This window comes from Cibotium barometz, chromosome 57 (assembly GCF_041138505.1).
Source record: "Cibotium barometz isolate CiBa-2024 chromosome 57, ASM4113850v1, whole genome shotgun sequence".
Lineage (NCBI taxonomy): Eukaryota > Viridiplantae > Streptophyta > Polypodiopsida > Cyatheales > Cibotiaceae > Cibotium > Cibotium barometz.
The window spans coordinates 29555265-29578381 of NC_141102.1; the positions used below are offsets into that span (position 1 = coordinate 29555265).

The 23117-nt window shown below is 41.8% G+C and overlaps 1 protein-coding gene across 6 annotated transcripts; it reads left to right on the top strand.

Moving 5' to 3' along the window:
- Nucleotides 1–7505: 7505 nt before the first annotated feature.
- Nucleotides 7506–15878, top strand: LOC147606646 (uncharacterized). 6 transcript variants are annotated; one of them, XM_086791697.1, is made up of 9 exons: nt 7506–7810; nt 8582–8672; nt 9509–9594; nt 13156–13210; nt 13283–13425; nt 13503–13866; nt 13952–14157; nt 14551–14629; nt 14716–15878. In XM_086791697.1, the coding sequence occupies exons 3-6, from the start codon at nt 9524–9526 to the stop codon at nt 13708–13710; spliced, it is 477 nt and encodes a 158-aa protein (XP_086647823.1). In that variant the 5' UTR covers nt 7506–7810; nt 8582–8672; nt 9509–9523; the 3' UTR covers nt 13711–13866; nt 13952–14157; nt 14551–14629; nt 14716–15878. The 6 variants fall into 6 exon arrangements, 3 of the variants coding, with proteins under 3 accessions (XP_086647823.1, XP_086647821.1, XP_086647824.1); XM_086791698.1 differs by lacking the exons at nt 7506–7810; nt 8582–8672; nt 9509–9594 and adding exons at nt 9601–9844; nt 12965–12994 and having other exon boundaries at nt 13079–13210; XR_015264933.1 differs by having other exon boundaries at nt 7510–9594; nt 13156–13866; nt 14716–15386; nt 15473–15878.
- Nucleotides 15879–23117: the final 7239 nt, after the last annotated feature.

Consider the following 23117-nt stretch of genomic DNA (forward strand, 5'->3'; position numbering starts at 1 on the left):
CTATCCTCAGAAATTACATCCTGTAAATCTGCATCAGAAATAGGCTGATCTATGATGTCGTTTGAAATCTGCATAGGCTGAATATCTGCCTCATTAGGACTTACATTTGAATTAGAAATAGGCTGATCTATGATGTCGTTTGAAATCTGCATAGGCTGAATATCTGCCTCATTAGGACTTACATTTGAATTCCCACCTGTAAACAGAGGCAACAATGTATCAAATACATCCCGTGAGCTCACACCTGTCTCTTTGGTACATGATAACAAAGGCTGCACAGCATCTTCCACAAAAACAACATCTCGACTAATCAAGATACGCTTTGACTGCGGATGATACAATCTGTAACCCTTGTTCTCAGCACTGTAACCAACAAAAATGCATTTGATAGCCTTATCATCCAATTTTCTGCCTTGTTGCATAGACACTAAAGCATAGGCCAAGCAACCAAAGACACGCAAGTGACCAATAGAAGGCTTCCTGCCATGCCAAGCTTCGTATGGAGTAATAGACTGCAAGGCCTTAGTGGGACACCTGTTGAGTACATATGCAGCACACATGACAGCCTCAAGCCAAAATGCATGTGGCAAAGCTTGGCTCTTGACCATACATCGTGCCATCTCCATAAGTGACCTGTTTTTCCTCTCAGCAATACCATTTTGCTGAGGGGTATACGGGACTGTACATTGGTGTTTTATCCCACGACTAGCCAGAAATGCATCAAACTCTTTAGACATGTACTCCCCCCCTCGATCAGAACGGAGGGTGCCCACAGTACAATTGGATACATTTTCAACCATAAGAAAAAACTGTTTGAAGCACAAAAACACTTCGGACTTTGAAGTGGATATACCCATGCATGCCTTGAGTAATCATCAATGAAAGTCACGAAGTACAAGTGTTTAACCAAATGACGGAGTTTGCATAGGCCCACATACATCACTATGTACAAGTTGCAATTTGCGAGTGGCCCGCACAGAACCATCCTTTGGAAACGCAAAACGCTGCATTTTGCCCAAAATACAGCCTTCACAAACATGTTTCAATGGTGCCTCAAGAGGGGGCAATGAAGCAACCATATCAAGTTTCTGCACAAACGCAGCAAACTAGCAAAGTTCAGATGACCAAAACAAGCATGCCATAGTTTTGCATCTGAAATTGCCTTTTCATCAGAAACTGCATTTGCTGAATCTTCCAACACTTGTCATACGAATTGAGCCTATACAGCCCACGAAACAAGGTGCCAGATGCAATAATCGTATCACCAAAAGTCAAATCATGAACAGTACATCTGTCATCCACAAATTTGACTACAAATCCAAGTCTAGCAAGCGCAGAGACAGACAATAGATTCTTCTTTATCCCTGGCACATACAAAGCATCTGAAAGTGTGAAAGCACTGCCATTTGCAGCAGTAAGCATAATTTTACCAACGCCCTTCACTAGGTAAGAAGCATTATTGGCACATGTGACAGTATTCCCATTAGAGACAGCCTCAAGACAAGTGAACATATCACGATGTGAGGTAATGTGCTTTGTAGCACCATTGTCAAAATACCATACATTAGAGTCAACAGAAACTGCCAAACATGCATCATGTACAGATGGGTCATACACTGGCAATACACGCTAAACGCCCATTCTGTATCCTGCACAACATTTGCAGAATCTGCATTTGTAGAAGCATCCGCTATTGTGGCTGCATTTGACTCTTTCTTCTTTGCCTCTTTAGCCTTTAGCTTAGGGCAATTCTTAATGACATGATCATTTGCCTTACAATAGTTGCACCTGGTCTTTTTCTTGCCTTTATCAAGAGCCTTCTCAGACTTATTGTTGCTACCTGTGGAAGGAGAAGAAGTTGCAAACCTACTAATAGGAGAAGAAACAGTGGAAGGGGCTGCCTTACCACTTCTTCTCTGCTGACTGTTGGGCAGCAATAAATGCTTGATCAACTGCACGCTGCCTGGCCCTGTTTTGCCTGGACTGCGCTTCTTGCAAGAGCTTGTTGACTAAAGTATCATACTTGACAGCATCAGGTCTGTCCTCAGTAAGAAGTCTTCACGTGGAAGCAAAAGTCTGATATGTCTCAGGTAAAGCATCAAGAACAGTCTGCACAAGAGAATGATCAGGAATAATCTCACCTGCAGAAATCAACTGTTCTTTGAGATCTTTAATCTCAGCAAGAAAAACATTCATGTCATCATCTTCCTGCATAATCTTCAATTCTAGCTCTTTACGCAGGTAAGAGATTTTTGCCTCGTTACTGCATACAAACCAGCTAGAATATCCCAAGCCTGTTTTGCTGTTTTAGCTGAACGAATATGTGGAGTGATGTTACGTTTGATAGAAAGTGCAATCAAGGCATGAGCCTGCACATCTTTACCATCCCAACGAGCTTGTTCAGCAGTGGGTAAAACAGCAGCAACAGTAGAGCTGCTAGAACCTGTAACATCCTCAACAGATCCTACATCCACAGAACTTGGACGTACATCCATACCCTGCACAATGTTCCACACTCCTTTTGCAACCAAAACATGCTGCATCATGTATGCCCAAAGTGGGTAGTTTCTGTATCATGTATGCCCAAAGTGGGTAGTTGCTGTCTCCATCCAGTTTGTCTTCAGCAGACAACATGCGAAATACATCATTGCTGTTATCAGCCATGGCCATTGACTGAAACTGATGCAAAAGCTGCCTGTAATGAAGCAAAGACTAAACAGAAAACAACTCGTGCTATGTAGCACGGTCCACAATAGAATACGTATGTCTGTTTTGCAGAAAACTGCACTGTCAAAATTTCTGCAGAAAATGACGAAAACACCTGTGCAGAACTTGAAATGCAAAAACGGAGCCCGAAACGACCTCAGATGCGATTTCTGAGAACGTAAAGGTCTACGGACTAATTTGCAAAGTATAGGGACCTGGAAGCGCTCATGAAAGCTCACCTCAATCGGAGAACGTGAGTCGGAGGGTGCTGGCGGCGTAGCCCTGGGAGCCGATGCCTGCTCTGATACCAATTGTTGGAATTAGGGTTGCAGGAAAGCACACAAAGCTTGGAGAAGAAGAAGCAAGAATGCACACAACACACAGTATTAGATTGTGTCAATGTATAAAAGATAAGTTAGCCCTAGAAGGATGGGCGTATATACAAGCCGAGGGAAAAAACCTCCTAAAGAGGGAAAAAGTGCCCCGGCGGTCCTAAGTGTGTTCACACACATCACTGCCTATATATATATATATGGCAACAATCTCCTAATGAAGTAAGTCCTAGAATTTCGATTCCTAATTAGCAAAGCCATGATATCTCTCTCTGGTATTACAGACTGATGCATAAACATGTTTTCATTTTGGTGTAACCCTAGTACTTGCAAAAACACATAGTAAATGTGCTTGCAAACAAGATATGATTTCTTTCCATGCACTCTTCGTTGAAAACCAAGGCAATTGCATTTAGGTTCTATTTTGATTGTCACCTCGTACTCCCTTCCACTCTTTTCAGACGCAAAAGAAAGTACTCCCTTCCACTCTTTTCAGACGCAAAAGAAAGTACTTTAAATGTTGATTTTGCGAGATCCTATTCTTTGTCTCTGCTATCACCTTAAACTTCTATGTAGTCGCATCTTGAATCTTTTGCAAAGGTGTTTATGATATCCCATGTCTCCACTTTGATTTTTCCCACTTGTGGTTATGCTTTCCTTTTTTTTTGCAATGTTGCACGCTGCTAGTGATGTGCCATGTGCCTGAGTGGCCTTTTCAGGCCTGAAAGTTGCTAATTCTAGCTTACAAAATTTGTTAAGGGAAAATTTATCCCTTTGTACACTAGCCAAATAAAAGGAACTAGTGGAGTAGGTCTCAATATGTTGTGGTCCAATTTCCATGTATGATCTAGCATGTCGTTACAAAATTGCATCTATTGATCTCATACACCACTTGCACCTGAATGCTTCCTCTGGCCCCAAAAACATGGTGCTGGCACACCATTACTACAAGCAAGTAAGAATTGCTTGCACTTTACCCTTGGACCAAAAATTCCCATACATGTTACTATGTAACTGACATGGGTCCTCCTTATTGTGCCCAAGCTTTCTTTGGCACATCACGCTCACGTACTATGGTGTCATGTGCTCCCACATTGGTAGTTCTTTCTGTAGTTGGAAAATACTCTCTCGATCGTTCCGTGGTTTTGAATATATGGTTGCACCATGCTAATGGGAGCTGATAGGTGCATTGAAATTTAGCTTATGGCATCTCCCTTGCTGCTTCCTCTGCCTCTATTAACCATCACATAGCCTAGCCAATGAGACTCGGTGCCCTCTAGGTCAATCATAGTGGGATGATTTCTTATGCTTCTTTCTTTGTATTGTTTCTTAATCCCCATGCAGAGGTCCAGGAGCCCCATAAAGTGGAGTATCAGACACTGCCTCTCCAACTATATGAACCACATTAGCTGGAGATGGTGTTGCCTTCTTTGCTATCCTATCACCCAATGTCTCCAAGATGACCTAACATGCTGACCCAATTGTATAGCATGTTCTTTCACGCTTTGCAATATTACATTGGCAACAATGACAGAGACACATGCATCATACAAGGAAATTTTAGACTTGTACCCTTCTCCTGTCAACCAGCTACCATGGACACATGCATCATACAAGGAAATTTTAGACTTGTACCCTTCTCCTGTCAACCAGCTACCATGGACACTCTTAGCCAGGTTTGTATGGGGCATCATGGTCTCTTCCTCTTTGCTTCGAACCACCTATGTAGAAAGACCAAATCATAAGTGAACTATTACCTTATGGTATGACTATGGAATTTTTTCGGTGTTAGCTTACCGCACTCATGAAGTTTTCCCAATGGGCAATTCGTGCCTCCCACCATGCAAGCCAAGAGTCCAATACTGGAATGTGCTTGTCCAAGGCAATACCATTTCTCTATACATTGCAAAGTTCCTCGCTGACCTTGGAAGCCTCTTCTTTGTTTTCACAAAGTCTCCATTTGTCGCACATTGTTTTGTGTTCTTGCATGTATAGTGGTGTGATATACTTCTTGGTGTGCTCATTCAAGCTCTACTTCCAATGGAAGAGGCATGATCTCTCCCACACTGACATTTCATTCATTGTATGCCCTTTATTAAAGACAGCTCTGACTGTTAACCAATTTTCTTGAGCTTCATCAGCCATAAAGCCGTAAAAGTTAGCTTTTGGGAATCCATGTTTCTCCATGATGTTGTTTATCATATCCCAGAATAGAATATGGCTTGTTGTATCCTCCTCTTTCATCTCACATGTAGCGATTGTCAAATCATCATTCTAGCACTATTGATGTCAAAAATAAATAGATGATATTAGAGTTGCCAATGAATTAATATTAACATCCACTCTAAAATTAAAGGAAAAATGTACCAACCTTGGGACATAAACATGAGCTCCCATGGTATTCCAATCTGGGATTCTATGGGTGTGATCAAACATGACCCAAGCATATTTTAGGTCTCCATTGCCATCTTGACGCATTCTATTTACCAAGTAAAGCCTTTTGTTGACATCTTGAACAGAAAGCATCGTTTGTCATCTTGTCCTTGGCCCAAAAATCCACTACCATGAATAAAAGGATAAGCCATACGATAATTGCATCAAGGCCACTTCCAATTGGCTGTAATTTTTTCTTGGTGTTGGACACTATTCTTCTGAACCTGTAATAGTGTAGTCAAAAACATTTCATCCATGCAATGAGTCACAAGAATATATTAAAACCATAGGTTAGTAGAATACCTTTCCTCTTGGACAAGTGGCACCATGTCAAAGTCCTTTACATCCTCGTCTCTAAAGAATAACTGTAGAAGTCGCTCTTTTGCAATTGTCATTTGGATCTTACAACGTCATATACTAATTTCTCTGTGTCATCCAATGAAGACTTAAGAAGACTTGGCAAAACAAGATGCTTATGCTCTCCAACATGCGCCATAAACCTTGTATATGATCGATCATCAGACATCACATACTATACAAAGCAATCACAAGTGTCTATACAATAGACTTTTTCTTTGCAATGGGTACATGTAATCTTATTGTTTCCTTCTTCTACTCTAGTACCTCGATCAACTCTTTTAGTCGAAAATCCTTTTGAAGAAAGCATTATTGTATATTCCATGATTCAAGTAATAAGAACAAACTACCCTACCACATTCAAGGTGCCCAATGCAATGACTTATTCTCACCTTGATGTTTGGTAGAGCCATGTTAGTAGTATGTGGCTTTGCCCAAACATGCCCATCATACTTGTGTTGCATTGCATCCATTTTATGGTCTACTCTCTCATCAGGAGGGGGGAACTCAAAAACTAAATTTCCATTAAAAAACCTAGGTAACTGCTAAACCCTTTGACTTGTAGGAAACTTGGTTATGTGCTGCCTAAGTAGGGTAGCTACTTTTTGCTTTAGCAAAACAAGGATAATGATCAGGCTTGTGAATTTGAGCTTGCTTACCTTTATCCCCTAGGATATTTAGAGGACATTGAGGGAAATCCTTGCTAACATCATCTCATGCACTATTGTCACTTACTCACATGTACATGGTTGATGGACTTGCCATCTCTGCTTGCAGTTCTTCATTTTCAAAATTGTTACTATCACTCAACTCTATTATCGGTTTAGAGGAACTGTCTATTTTCAAATCCAAATCAACAACATACTCTCTAGACAAGGAGCTATCAAGCACAAAAAAAAAACATGTTTTTTAGCACACCCACATTGAATTATTGCATTGAAGCTCTTGAAGAAATACATAGATGAAACCTATTGGTCAAGAAAATCTTGGCTTACCAATATCTTTCCTGAGTCTAGTGGTATTTCCATCTCTTTCAGGACATCTCCACACACCCACTTGACAATAGCAGTAGTTGCCATTTGGGTCTCAATGGAGAACACACAAGGATAGCAGAAAACCCATGCAAAAATAAGATTCAAATTGTTGTTTATATCCAAGAATTAACATTCTCCATTTATATTGTTTCTTTGTTTATTACATATATATTTTTAAATCCACGTAAGAAACTTTGCAGAATGCATAAAGGTAAAAAACTTTGCATAATCCAGTAATATAATTCCTATGTATGACCACCTAATTCACTGTATGAGTTGTATTCTTATTAAATATTGGAGGAGAGAAATCATAACCAAGCCTGCCAAACTATCAAAAGCAATTAAAAATCACAACCATCATATATTCTATCATAATTTTGTCGTTCTTCTATAACGTGTACACATGTTCTAACCATAATTGTTATATTAAGTGAAAAACTTTAATAGTTCTGACAAGCCTAGACGACGCTCATTTTTTTCTAATATTTTAACATATAGATATCTCATTTAGACCATTTTTTCTAATATTTTAACATTTTACTACTCATTTTAATGGTCATTCAATGTTCTTTTAACATTTAACACTTAGCTTTTTATTGCTCGTTTAACATTTTATCTAATATATTAATATTTTAACATTTAACACCTCATCTAGTTCGAGCTAGGGTAAGTGAAAGCAAAGAGGAAACCATCAGTGCGCACGCTGAAACCGTCGTGCTGCCTTCGCTCGTCTCCTTCCTTCGTCCTATGAGCTTCTTCTCTTCTAGTTCAGCGCTATGGGGAGGCGATCAGCGCAAAGGGAAACCATCAGTGCGCGCGCTGAGACCACCGTGTTGCCTTCGCTCGCCTCTCTCCTTTGCCCTATGAGCTTCTTCTCTTCAAGTTCAGCACAATGGGGAGGCCACAACGCAAAGGGGAAACCATCAATGGGCGCTGAGACAAAAATCGGTTGGTATAGCAGCTTGATTTTGCATCACTTCTCAAGGGAGGTATGTATCCGTAGTTCGATTTTGCATGAGTTTTGAATTAGGGTTTTTGACCTAAACTTGATGTGTATAACAAGGTTGAACCTGCTTTAGCTTGTAATTATTGCAACAGTAAAACCTCGACAAATCCAAGACCTCATGAGGAGGGGGCTAGCTCACCATCCCACGGCTTCCAGCCAATAGCTCCTCTTGGGATTGAGGGTAGTCCAACACATGATTTCTCACCAAATTTCCCTTGTTGCATACCACCGGAACCTGCCCTCCAGGTGTTAGAGCCTAGCAATAGAATTTTCCAGGTCTTGACTACTTTATTTCTTTAACTAAGTGACCGAGGTGAGCCATTTGTTAAGAGTCTTGGTCTTTTCAATTAGTCTTGTGTTACTTTTCAAGGGAGGGTATGTATCTGCTGGTTTGATTTTTATATGGAGGGCATGTCTAAGTTTCTGTTCAGTTTCAAGGGAGGAGATGGTTGTTTGTTTAACACATTACACATTTAACTTAACCATTTGTTGTTACTTAACGATTTAACTTAACACATATGCCATTACATGTAGTTTTCATCTTCCAAAGGATGTAGCCCATGTTTAGGTTCATTTGCTATTTTTTGGTAATGATCTAAGACTTAGTTATTCATTTAAGACAAAGGAAGATGAACATATGTCGAATTGGGACACAGGAAGGTGGTGGTTGTGAAAATAGACTTGTTATATATGAAGGATGTTGGCCTTTGTAGGTTTCCTAGAGAGTTTTTTCATTCCACCTTGCAGATCGTCCTAGCAAGCATCTAAGAATGGTTCCATCTCCTCCTAGCAAGAATCTTCGGAGTTAGTGATGATTTTTATTATTGTTACATTCATGAGGTTTTTCATGTATGAAAGGTTTTCGAATATAATTTGGGTTTTGTTGTACACCATAGAGGCCACTACGAGCTATGTTCTCATATCGGGACAGACATGCCATAGGAATCTTGCTCATGAGTCAATGGGCTCATCCATCTCAAGCAAAAGACATAAGCACAGAGGTTTGATGCCCTTTATTTTGGAGGGAAACAATGCAGAGAATCAAGAGAATGAGAGGGATGATGTGAGTCATGAGGTGCAAGTGAATCAGGATGTTGCACCTATAGTGGAGGATAGTGTCACTGTTGTTGATCGACCTCCAAATCATCCACTTGTCTTTGAGAAAGAGATTCCGGAGAGGCTATTAGAAGAGGTAATAGAAGGGTTCATAGAGAAGCATCAAAGTGATCCCCTGAGTATTCCTTTGTGTAAGCTTCTACCAAATGAGGTAATTAGAGCAGTGGTGGTTAGCGTCGATGCCTTGGTAGCTAAGTTTAGAAGATCTAGATATTATGTTTTGTCTGTCCCATTTCTACTATCATCGAAAAAGCCAAGAGAAGATCAACAATTGGTTACTGATGATGAACTTGAAGAATGGGGCTCTCTATGGAGAAAGGTTAATAATGAGTTTAAAAGAGAGCTCCCTCTAGAGTGGAAGGATCTTCGCGGCGGGCGGCAAGAAATTCATAGTGTGGGATGGAAATCATCGTCTAAAAATATGGTTTTTGATGATACAATAGAGAGGTACAAGTGACCTTCTTTCATGATTTTCTCATTTATTTTTATTAGAGACAGTTCTTAATGGTCATTATGATTTGCAGAATACTCTATGGTGAATGGAGGCATTTGTGCATGTAGATTGTGATACAGAGGGTGAGCTATTGCTTACACTACGAGCCCAAAATGAGTAAGTATTCTTCTATATTCCTAACTATATCTATGGCATGGGGTTCATGATGTTTTGTGAAAGTTTTTGAGAAACAAATGATGGTTGTTATAATAGTATTGCTTGGACCACGGTGGCCACAAATTTCTCTCAAGATGTCTTTATCTTTTAAAAGTTTGGCACGGCCTATTAAGGGGTCTACTAGTAGAATATCGACATTGGGTTGAGGTTGAGCTTGCATGTGAGCGGAAGATAGGTGGCTCAAAGGGCTCATGGTGTTAGAAGTCATCTCCTGTCTAGATTTATACACCAAGGCCTTTGTTGTGGGTGTGCCCGCCCTTATCAGGTGTTTTATCATTTTTCCTCACTCCCCGTATTTTTTTCCATTTTTCTGAGGCTTGGGAGGGTTGCAAGAGGATGCCAGGAGCACTCCAGTGCTGGCCAACTGTATGTTCATCAGTCGTGGGCTACTGGGCTGCTGGCCGACTGGATTTCCTCAGTCGTGGGCATTCATCTGCAGGCCGACTGCTGATGTGGGGGCATATATATAGGCCCCCAGTCCCATACCACTATTTGTATCATTTCTCGGGATCTTCTTGTGTATATAGAGCAGAGTTACACGCCTACATCTCTCTCTCTTGTGCTGTTTTTTTGCTTGCGTTTTTGCTCTCGTGTTCCCAGATTTCGTCATCATCTCCGTTGCGTATTCTGACATGGTATCAGAGCCCTAGGCTCTAGATAGGTCTTGGGATTTGTGTGAGCAAGAGGGGGACTGTTTTGTGGCTGATTGGTGGACTGTTTTGGGCTGATCGGGAAGAGGAGAAGCGAGAGGAAGGCGGGCTGATTTGCTGGACAGCCACTTGCAGGTTTTAGTTCTTCTTTGTTTCCACCCACCCACCCTTTTCAGAGTACATCCCCGCTATGGCAGATCTGTTTGAGATGGCCCAGAGACATGTGAAGATCCCGACACTCCCCACGTTCTCGGTGGACCGTTAGTTGGACGGGAGCAACTACGGCATATGGAAGGTGATGATGGAATCTGTTCTGGAGTCTTACGACCTCGCCGATTTCGTCGTCGTTGGTGTTCCACGGTCGGAAGTAGAGAAAGGGGAGTTACCGTTAATCCGGAAGGACCGGGAGGCCCAGACACAGATGTGGGATCGTGTCAACGCCAGGGTCCGTTCGTTTATTTTCCTCAACTGCACACCACAGGTAATCAATCATGTAAAGCATATGACGCTGGCCAGAGGTATATGGCAGCATTTGGCCTCACTTTACAACAGGGTATCACCCATGAAGAGGATTTCCTTGGAAGTACAGATGCGGGTTATGAGCCGTGCAAAGTCGTCGACAATGCGGGAGCATATTAACAAGCTGCAGGCTCTTCAACAGGAAGTTCTTCAGGCTGGGAAGGAGATATCGTCAGAGGACATGGCCATCACGTTGCTGTCACATTTGTCCTCTTCGTACTCAGCATTTTACTCGTCGTTGATTACCAGTGTTAGGCTCAGCACCATCACGTGGGAGGAGCTTGTGCCCATGGTCCTGGACCAGGAGGAACGATTCACGAACCCTCCTCAGGGTGGAGGTTCGGAGGCCTTTACTAGCCAACGGTCGAAAGGCCGTAACTCGGGCAAAGAGAAGGCTTCATCGGAGAAGTCTTCTGAGAAGAAGTCCGATGCTGACCGCGAGAAACTGAAGGCAGAGAGGACCTGTAATGATTGTGGCGAGAAAGGCCACTATTGGAGGCAGTGTCCCAAGCGGAAGACCGAGAAGAGTGAAGACTTCTCAGCAGCAATCATGAAGACTCTAGCTTTTGTGCACCTGGAGGTGATGGACACCGATGCTTCATTTTCTTTAGGCAGGGAGGAGATTGGAGGACTCTCCGCAACGGATACTAGGGAGTGGATTCTCGATAGTGGTGCTTCCAGGCACACGACTCCTTTCCGTTTCGGTTTACAGGATCTCTGCAGGCTTTCTGGTCATATTCTTACTGGGGATACGTCCACTATCCCAGTTCACAGTGAGGGCAGGATGGAGATAGTTCCCAATGGCAGAGAGGGGAAGCATTCCTCCCAGGTGTTGTATGTTCTGGCACTTGGTTTTCATCTGTTGTCAGTGCATCAGGTTTGCAAGATTGATGTACGGGTGGAGTTTGATGAGCATTTTGTTGCTCTCTGGGACAAAGCAACAAGCCAAGTGGTCTGGGAAGGCGGAGTGGAGAATGGAGTTTACAGGCTTTCAGCACTCTCTCTCCCAGGTCCTCAGGTTTGTGATGAGTGGCAGTCTGTTGATGGCCACTTGTGTGTGGATACGCTGCAGGTGCGAGCTTTCCGAGACCAGGTGGTGGATAGCTTACCAGTAGATGGCAGCAGTTGGCAGGAACTTTCCAGTACTGATGTTGGTAGTTCTTGTGTTCGTGAGCCAGAGGAAGCTGAACAGGTCACTTATGCTCTGATGTCTCGTAGTGTTCGGGACATAGAACTTCCAGTTGTTGAGGATGTTCTTTCCACGGGGACCTTTCGGAAAGCCAGGCAGGTGGCAGGTGCTTACTTGCAGAAGGAGGTGGTTTCTCCAGGCTTTGTGGTTCCGGATTCAGAGGGGGTGGTTGACAGGTTTCATCAGGTTTCCAGGACTTGTTTGTGCACCGTAACAGGTGTTGATCCTTGTGAGCAGTGTGATGTCTCTATGACTCAGAAGCTGTATGGTTCATTGATCTGGTTGATGGACACCAGATTGGACGGGAGCTTCTTGATGAGGCGGTTGAGCTCATGGTTGCAGATGTCTCTTTGGGAGGCAGGATTGCGTTTCCTGTGATTTCTGCGGCATGCGACGGAGGACAGTACGGTGGACCTCTTCACGAAGTTGCTCTCTCAGGATTTGCTCAGGCGGCACCCCAGCTCCCAGTGGTTGGTTACACAGCCAGGAGCTGAGAGGGGGTGTTAGAAGTCATCTCCTGTCTAGATTTATACACCAGGGCCTTTGTTGTGGGTGTGCTCGCCCTTATCAGGTGTTTTATCATTTTTCCTCACTCCCTGTATTTTTCCCCGTATTTTTTCCATTTTTCTGAGGCTTGGAAGGGTTGCCAGAGGATGCCAGGAGCACTCCAGTGCTGGCCGACTGTATGTTCATCAGTCATGGGCTACTGGGTTGCTGGCCGACTGGATTTCCTGAGTCGTGGGCATTCATCTGCAGGCCGACTGCTGATGTGGGGGCATATATATAGGCCCCCAGCCCCATACCACTATTTGTATCATTTCTCGGGATCTTCTTGTGTATATAGAGCAGAGTTACACGCCTACATCTCTCTCTCTCTCTTGTGTTGTTTTTCTGCCTGCGTTTTTGCTCGTGTTCCCAAATTTGGTCATCATCTCCGCTGCGTATTCTGACACATGGTACATTGGCCCAGCTAGTTTGGAAGGTAATCTTCATGTTTTTAAACTTTGAAAGGTTTCTTTGTGAGTGATGATTAAGTAAAGAACTTCTTGTGTATTTGAATTGGTAGAGTGAGTTTGATGCTTCTGTGGAGAAAGATCTTGAGGAGATTACTAGATACATGACCATTGATACCTCTATTGATAGGAAGAGTGCGGCAATAGCCAAGGTGGAAAGGACATTTAAAGAACGTGCCTATAAGGTGATAATTGCCTCCTTCAATTGTCTTTGTGTGATCATGTAGACACAAATTGATGTTTTATTTCTATGTAAGATGCTTGCAATTGCAAATCCAAGAAATGGGCCAGCCTTTTTCTCAATCTTATTTAACTACAATTGGAAACAAGAGAAGGAGTTGGTTGGATTGACAAAGGATAAGCTGCACTCCTTAGTCAGCACAAGAATCCCTCCCAAAAGGTATCTTTCAAAACATGCATGTGCAAATGGTTATTGTGTTCTATTTATCATCTTATGTTGTTTATGTTTGTGGATAGAATAAAGGAAATATTACACTCTATGGTCACTACAAAGTTGAAAGACAGCATTGCTTTTCGGTACAATAGTGTAGAGAATTTTCATATCCATATGTGCAAGGAGGTCTATTGGTGCTTTGTGTATGACCATTGTAAGAAACTAAAAGCAAACATTGAAAATGGATTGCTAGAAGGCTTTGACCTTTGGTTTAGTAAAAGCAAACATTGAAAATGGATTGCCAGAAGGCTTTGACCTTTGGTTTAGTAGACAGAGAAAGTAGCACATATACAAGGCCTTTGTAGAGCTATGGGGGAAATTCAAGAATAAAGAAGGTGAAAAGAATCAACCAGAGCTTGAGGAGTCATCCAAGCGTGTCCTATATAGGTGAAATATGAAATACTCTTTGCAATACCATGATATGTCTTTTTTTGCTTTCGATTCTAACAGATTCTAAGTTTGTATGTATAAGGTGGTTGGTTAAGGTCCATGACAAGACCACTCTTGAAAGTCTTCCCGAAGTGACAAAGGATTGGCTCAATATAGATGGGGAGACAAGCATGTATTCAAAATGGATGCAGGATTGTGGCATGAATGAATGGTAGATGCAATATTGCCCTTGGTGGTTGGAATACCCACTAGGAGAGTATCCAAGGGATGAAGCAATATTCTATAAAGGTACTTTGAATTGCATTAGTAAAAAGGCATGTATCTAGAAGTTTTTAATGTTTTTGAAGTTTTTTTTTATTGTTAAGAGCATTGTCACATAAATCAATCATCGGAGAATGTTGGTGAGGTGGGGTCGGCATCTAAGAGAAGCTCAAGGGAAAATACGACAAGTAGAGTGGTGGAATCTTCTATTAAGAATGAGTCTTGATTATTTGAGCTCAAAAGCCTCATCCTCGACAAAGAGGAAGTTCAAAGGAAGCATCATTTATGACTTCAGATACATGATTTTCATGATCTTTTCCAAGTTCATGTTTGTATTTGTTGAGACATTGTTGTGCTATGGTTGATTCCCAAAAGGGAAACTCTCTCAACTTATTTTTCTTTCGGTGTGCTTTTTTCAAGGTGATGCTTGTGTCACAAATAGAAGCCATGGAATGTCTCTCTTAGCAGACATTGTGAACTTAACTTCACAAGAGGCTAGGTTTGTACTTACCTTGACATTTACTCACATGCATCTCGCTTGAATTTTGTGAATTGAGATTTTTTTTTATGTTGCTCTTTTTATAGAATTGCAATGTTTCTACAAAAGGTGAAAGCTAGTGGGTTGCGTTTTCCAACAAATGTTTTGATAGAGTCTATTGATGAGAAGAGGGCTTGTATTAAATTTCACGATCACTTTGACTTGAGCCTCTCACTAATGTAGTCAAAGATTTATTGTTTTTTGTCGTTGTATTGTTGAAGGTGCGAGATTGGAATACATTCTCCATTGCTTTGTCATCTAAGGTTTCCCTCTTGGCAAACACTTATGTGGCCGATTCGGGTTCGTACATAGTATTATGCTCGTTGGACCACTTTGGAGTGGTCCAACACCATGCCACAAAGTGAGGATTCAAGATGAAGTAGAGTCTCCATTATATACTAGCCACAGATTACGCTCGGAGGTCCACTAAGGAGAGGGTGAGCTACTACATCACACGATGATGAAATTAAATTTTTACCATCTGGTAAAGTATTACTACATCATATATGCAGTTATTACTTTATAGGTGGAGGCGCTTGTGATTGGGATGTTCTATAGGAAGGGCAATAAACCCTTAATATGATAGAATTTGTGGAGAGGGTATTGACTAAAAGACATTCGAGGCCAACAATGGAGTACTCATGGAGCCTCTATCAGCCACATATCATGGTTAGGGTAGACTTCGTGGTCCTGCAGAGCGTGCTTTGGAGTTTTACAGGTTGGCAGAAGATTATAATGCTATATATGTATCAGTCTTTTTTTTATAGTATGCATGCCAATATCATATTTGAGTTCCTTTTGTAGATGGTTGATTTCCACCTTCACTGTGGAAGGGGAATCTGTTATTGACATATTTGCAGGATACGGAGGACTTGGTGTTGTTTGAGCAGAGAGATGGGACGGCATTGTTTGTGTCGATTATGACACTACGGTTTTTGATGCCCATCTCAGAGAGTTCAATATAGAGCGCATGTTGCCTGGGCAAGATAAGGGGATTGAGGATAGCGATAGCTTTTATAACCCATGATCTCATAGACTTTTTGCCCCCATGATCTAACAAATATATTTTGGGTTGACGACATCATTTTGTCGAGATTCATGATAGTACTTGTGATAGGATTTTATGATGTCGTTTTGTCAAAATATGTGAAGATTTTATCTAACAGTATTTGCTATGCTTGGTTACATTGATCTCGTAGACCTATTAGTCTCATGATCTCATAGAGACATGTTATGGATTGATGATGTCACTCTGTCAAGATTTTATGATAGTGCATGTGACAGGATTTTGTCTAATAATATTTGCTATGCTTGGCTATGATGTGGGTATGTTGTGATGAGAAATTTGTCATAGAATTTGTGGTTATGGTGTGATGTGGATATGATACTTTGACCATGCACCAGTGATGTATTTGAGAGACTTTACTATGTTTAGTTATGTTTGGTGTTTTGCAAGTTAGCAAAATTATAAAGCTAAATGTGTGTTAGTTTTTTTTTTTCGAGTATGAATTGAGTTTCTTTTGTAGATGGTTGGTTTTCACCTTCACCATGGAAGGGGAATCCATTATCGACATACTAACATTGATTTTGTCGATATTTTATGATAATATTTGTGACAAGGTTTTGTAAAACAACATTTTTTATGCTTGCCTATCATTGATCGTAGAGTGCGTGCCTAGGCTATGATGTGGCTTTGTTATGATATCATAGAATTTGTGCCTATGGTGTGGTGTGGCGATGGTACTTTGAATTTGCATTTGGTTGTAATGTAGCTATTTGAGAGACTTTGTTGTGTCTGAGGATTAGATTTGTGACACTTTGTCTTTTTGTTTGTCATTGTCTATTTCTCAATGAATTTCATAGATCTTCCATTCTTTTTTGGTTTAAAGTGTATTTCTCTATTGCTTCTTTAAAGATTTGACCCTATGCTCGATGAATTGTAGAATCACAAACCTACTCTATAAGTTATACACTTAATCTTTAAAGAATAAATTTCAAAAATCACATTAAATAGAAAGTGACTTATTTGATCTCTACCACTATCAATCAAGGCCACAATCAATTACGTTAGACATAAGCTTTATAATTGTACCAAAACAATTATCTTTTAGTAGCTGATGAAGTGAATTAAAATATAATTGCTTCAATCACAATGATCAGTACTATTTCATATGGATATTTAAAGTTGTATTAATACTATTGTTAAATAATTGATAAGCTAGGATATGTATAGATACAAATATATGGCAAAAGAACTCACAATAATAGACAATATTGTAATTGTGGTTTGTGATGACAAATAAGCTCACCAAAATAGCAAAAAAGCTCACCATAGGAAGCTCACCACAAATATGCAGTCGATGTGGTATAGCCTCTTTCCCTGAGCTCAATACACTCGTCACTCCTAGATGTATGGCATGTTTGGAGTGATCATGAGAGTTTGCTTGAGTTGATAAGCTCAAAGGTTCAAGGGTCGGAGTGATTGGTTTGGCTATTGAGAAAGAGGGTAAGGGATTAGCCAAAGACAAGGGTTCAATAGATGGTATTATGGTTGGGATGGGTCGAAGACACAAGACCACAGGGCCTCGCATTAGAAGATCTAATTTTCCCACCTTTGTCTACAATGTAATTTGCATTCTTTCCAAGTGGATATAACATTAATGTTTTGCCATTATTAAAAACAATTCCTCATTCATCATTCTAGTATTTCTCATGACATAGAAGTTACCTTCCACATGGTTAGACTTTATGTGGAATGAGATACCTATGACATGTTTAACCTTCATGCTTGAGTTTTCGTGAGATATAATTTTTCGGTTTGGTCCAGGTTTCATAAGACATGATATTATACTTCACAAACATCATCACCATTTTGAATATTGTTCAAAATGAGTTTCCATGCGATTACAATTAGCGTTTGTGTTAAGAAGTGTAGATACTTCACAAACATCATCACCATTTTGAATATTGTTCATCACTCTAGGTGACTCCACTACCAATAAATCATCAACTTTATATGTAGCCTTTTGGCTTCAACCCATTTGGTCAGTAACCTATGGCAATGATATTGTATTGAGCTTGGTGTTTCTTTTACTATACTAATAAGATCTACAAAGTCCAATGCCTCACTTTTCAAAGGGTTGTTGAACAATGATTTATATTGTATTGAGCTTGGTGTTGCTTTTACTATACTAATAGGATTTAGAAAGTCCAATGTCCCACTTTTTAAAGGTTTGTTGAACAATGATTGGTTTCAAAACGATGTACTAATAGGATCTACAAAGTGTAGTGGGTTGTTAAACGATGATTGGTTTCAAAACAATGTACTAAAATAGGATCTACAAAGTCCAATGTCCCAATTTTCAAATAACGATTAGTTTCAAACAATGTACTAATAGGATCTACAAAGTCCAATGCCCCACTTTTCTAAGGGTTGTTGAATAATGATTGGTTTAAAAACAATATACTAATAGGATCTACAAAGTCCAATGCCCCACTTTTCTAAGAGTTGTTGAATAACGATTGGTTTCAAAACAATGTACTAATAGGATCTACAAAGTCCAATGGGTTGTTGCACAATGATTGGTGTCAGAAACGATGATGCTTGATGTTGAGGAAATTCTGTCTGTCTCTTGAGCACAACATAAAATCTTTGGCATTCTCATCACATCACTTTAACAAACTCGACTAAGATGCCAAATAAATTCAGCCACCATAAGTCAGCTTGCATTACCTTTTGTGTCATTGTTTCAGCAACATAATGTCCACAGCCACTACCCAGCATGTCTGCTTGTTCTAGAGTGGAGAGAAATTCACCCCCTCGCACACACCTTCTCGAATTTCTATCCTTTCCACTCTTATATGTATCTTTTTCTATTAATTTGATAAGGGGAAGCTTCCTTTATAAGTTGTTTAATCATGCCCTTATTGATTAAAAATCCCTTTGATCTATTAATTAAAGGATAAGTTGTTTAATCATGCCCTTGTTGATCAAAAATCCCTTTGATCTATTAATTAATAAGGGGAAGCTTCCTTGATAAGTTGTTTAATCATGCCCTTGTTGATCAAAAGTGCCTTTGTGGAAGTTTGTTGGCCAAATAGCGAGCAATTTCCTCACCCCACTTTGGCACCAAGTTGAGCTAAAACAATGGAGCATTGGGAGGGTCATCAACTCTAATTAGCTATCCATTATCGAATAAATGATCATCATAAACATGATGCAATCCCTTTTGGTGATTGAATAACCATCATGAAATCAAACTCCACAAGGATCCTTCCAGATGTATAGGGTTTATTCCTCACCAAATGCTACAAAGTTTGGTGATCCACAAAAGAGTATAAAATCATTAGTTAAAAGATAATATTATAATTTCTTTACAACATATACCATGGCTAGCCCCTCTCTTTCCGTGGTGGTATAGTTGTTCTCTCCTATCACTCACCATGGTATATGCTTTCTTTATAACATGTACCAGGGCTAGCCCCCCTCTTTCTCTGGTAGTATAGTTGATCTCACCATGGCTAACCCCTCTCTTTTTATGGTGGTGTAGTTGATCTCACCATCACTTACTAGAAAATCTAATAGGAAAAACCATCTTGTGCTCTCTAAGCTATGCTAATATACACAACTGATTGTAAAGCTTGAGGCGTCCACATGGACATGGAAAATTACATCCCTCTTTGGTGCTTATAAGATTTGTGCAGTTGGGAATGTATGTTTGAGCTTATCATAAGCTTATTCATACTCTTTGGTCCACTCAAACTGGAAATGTATGTTTGAGCTTATCATAAGCTTATTCATACTCTTTGGTCCACTCAAACATAACAAGTTTCTACAAGGGTCGTGTGAGGTTAGTCTATAGAGGTTAGCATATAGAAGATTATGAATCCTCTTTGGTAGCCCACTCATCACCATCACTCACAAGCAAAAGATAATGTTGAAATCTCTTTATAGCATCATATACCATGACTAGCTCTTTTAATAGTGGTCACTACTATCACTCACTAGAAAATCTAATAGGAAAAATCATCTTATGCTCTCCAAGCTATGCTAAAATGCAACTGATATGCAAGGCTCGAGACATCCACATGGAAATGGTCACTACTATCCCATTTTCTATAGCACAGTCTCTCAAGCCCTTCCTTAGGTTGACTTTTGGTGCATGGGTGGAGACTTTAACATGATTGAGGTAGTACATGACAGACATAAAGGAGGCACGGCCACAGTCTCAGGCGCAAAGTATTCTGCATGGGAGGAGTTGATATTGGCACTCAAGGGACAAGATCCTTGGGATCTTCCAAAGTTTGGGCATAGCCCTAGGAGCTTGTGTTTCTCAAAGTCGGATAAGAGGCGCACCGACCCAAACCTCTCTAGAGTTTGACAAGTTTTATATGGATGAGTGGGCTTGCAGCCATGGGGACATGATCGGTATCTTGCCAGGTACTACATTTTCGGATCACGTTCCGGTTATTTAATCCCTAGAGGATCCCTGGAGGCAGGACAAGCACATGAGCTCTAGGATTCTAGACAGCCTTATTCAAGACCCCAAGATCTGCAACAACACGATAAAGCAGATTTGGGCGGGTCTGGACTTTACTTCAGGCTCTGTGTCACAAACAAGCACCTTGGACGTGGGCCTTAGGGAGATCCGCAGCTTTTTGCAAGAGGTAGCTCAATGCAGATTGGAGGGATTTCATGAGCAAGAGAGGAGTTTGAGGAGGGGTCTTGCTTCTCTTCAACGACTTCGAGCAAGTTCCCCTAATAGCCCTTGGATTGAGAGTCAGTTGCTGCCGCCCGCACGGAGATCAGATCCATTGAGGAGAGTACAAGTACCTTGCCAGGGCTTCCTTTGGGACCCAGGTCGGCGATAGAGTCACGAGGGACTTCTTTGAGATAACTGGCCCCCCATAGGAGGAGAGATGGTATTCGCAAGTTGCATGGTCAAGATGGAGCTATTGTTTCTGATCCCCCTCATGTGAGAGCCATCGCCATTGATTTTTTCTTATCTCTCCTCACACACGGGTGCCCCATTATCCCCATAGGGGATGGATGCGCGCGGCAGGGTCTAGCAGCACACGAGAGAGGTGGTTCCCCCCGCTCTTCGATCTTTCTTATTGACTCCCTTCTCTACAAAGGAGCTGGAGGAGGCATTGATGGCTCTTTCTAAGGGCAAATGCCCGAGGACGGACAGGCTTCCAGTTTCTTTCTTCGCCATTGGGACCTCATGGAAGGCGGCCTTCGAGTTGCCTTCAATGAGATTATGATCACAAGTGCCATGCCAGAGAGGCTTTTTCAGAGGGTTTGATACACTTGATTCCTAAGGAGGGTGGTGATAGATTGGAGATCCAGCAATGGAAACCCATCACCCTCCTTGGGACCACCTACAAAATCTTGGCCAAGGCCATCAACAAGAGACTTAAGACTTTCCTCCCAAACACCATCAATGACACTCAAACAAGTTTTGTTCAAGATAGGAGCATTCTGGACAACATCGTCAAGATAGGAGCATTCTGGACAACATCTTCAACTTTTGGGAGGCAACAACTTCGGCTAGGACGTGGCAAAAAAATCTCATAAAGCTACTCCTAGACTTTGAGAAAGCTTATGATAGGGTTGATTGGAGCCTTTTGGAGGGCACAATGAGGTGGATGGGATTCCTCGTGGAGTGGATCCGCAGTGTTTCAAGTTTACTCAACCTCTCATAGTCAGGTTCTCATTCAAGGATCTCGTGGGCGACAGATTTACCCTCTCGCTCGGTTCGACAGGGTTGTCCTCTAGCACCTTACCTTTTCCTATTCGTCATCGAGGCCATGAGAAGATTTCTCTCAACTCAAGAGATGAGCCTCCAAGGATTGCGTCTCCCCCTCCGTACTCAAGAGGAGTTGCTGGACTCAAAGTTTGCAGATGACACATCTTACCTATCACCAATTGTGGGGAATCTCCATAGATTCATTGAGGCGATTGAGATCTTTTGTCGTGCACCAAGAGCGCAGATCAAAGCACAAGTCATGTGGTTTCTAGGTGGGCTCTACACCCATCCTGACTTGGTGCCCAGTTGAGGCTTTTCAGTGGATCCCGAGGAGCACTCCAGTTCGCTATCTTGGATGTTAAGTGGGCATTGATATCTCTCAGGAGCAGCAACTCGGCCCTCTTCTTCTGAGCCTTCGAAAGAAGCTTTTGTATTGGAGTTTTGCAAGGCTATCCCTAGTGGCGAACCAGGTCCTCCTTGCCACCATAAGGTACATTACTTCTTGCTTGTTGGCCTTCTCTAGAGCATGTATTGGTCAGGTACATCGGTTGATCCAAAACTTCTTATGGGCCGACACAATGAACTATTAGAGGACTCCTTGGTGGTGAGCCTTGGAAGGCCTTTCTCTTGGCTCGAATTTCAACCCCCACCCTGAGTCTAGGGAGCTCTTGGTTGCAAAGTACCAAATGGATCTTTACAAAGATGCGAGCCCGCAAATTTAGCCTCGCTTTTGAGGACAGATTTACAGCTAGTTTACTCCAAGCTTGGGATCACCTCAAGTCGACCCTTAGGTAACTAGCTCCGATTGCCTCAGGAGCGGTTTCGAGACAACCATTGATCTGGAACTGCTTGATCCGTTTACCTAGTGGCCACATGTTGGGGACTCGCCGACCTCATGTATCGTGGGGCACGTTGAGCATAGGACCTGCAAGGTCCTATGGAGATTGGCTTGCATACAAGCAAGTACCCCTGAAGGTTCAACAGAGGTATGGCAAGGATCCTATGGAGTGGCTTGCATACAAGCAAGTACCCCCGAAGGTTCAAGAGAGGTATGGCAAGGATCCGAGGTAGAGACAGGCTCAGTATTGACATCGACTCTGCTATTCCTCAAGAGTGGCTGACACCTATCCTAGACCCGCCACAACCCCTCCCCCAATGTGGCTAGGCATGTTTACTAGGCATGATATTCTTTTGGCAATCCATGGAGCAGATGAGGGCAATGGTTTGCTCACTTTTACTTTTGGTCCCCAAGGTAGATTAGATCCAAGCCGCCCTTGGAGGATTTCAATGGCTGCACCTTACAGTGGGTGAGGGTGACTTGATTTCAGCCACGTGAGTGGCACATAGACCCCCCGCCCGCGACCGAGTTGGCCAAGGAGAGATTATGGCGATGGGTATGGGAGAGCCGACCTCTCACGCCTCTCCAATGGGACCTGGGAGAGTGGCCTTGGCATGATCCGACTGATCGAGAGGATACTCTAGATGCCCCCTTTTTTATATATACAACATGGCTAGGCCGCAAGATTCAGATGCTAGAGATGGACAGCACCCCAACAACAACAGTACATTGGCAGTCACACAAGGCCTCTCCCAACGTTTCCTCTCAAACTTTTGGAAGAGGCTTTGGGACAATTTTTGGCTTCAAAAGATCACCCTCTTTCTTTGGCTGATGGCACACAAGAGTTTGGTGGTTAGCACGT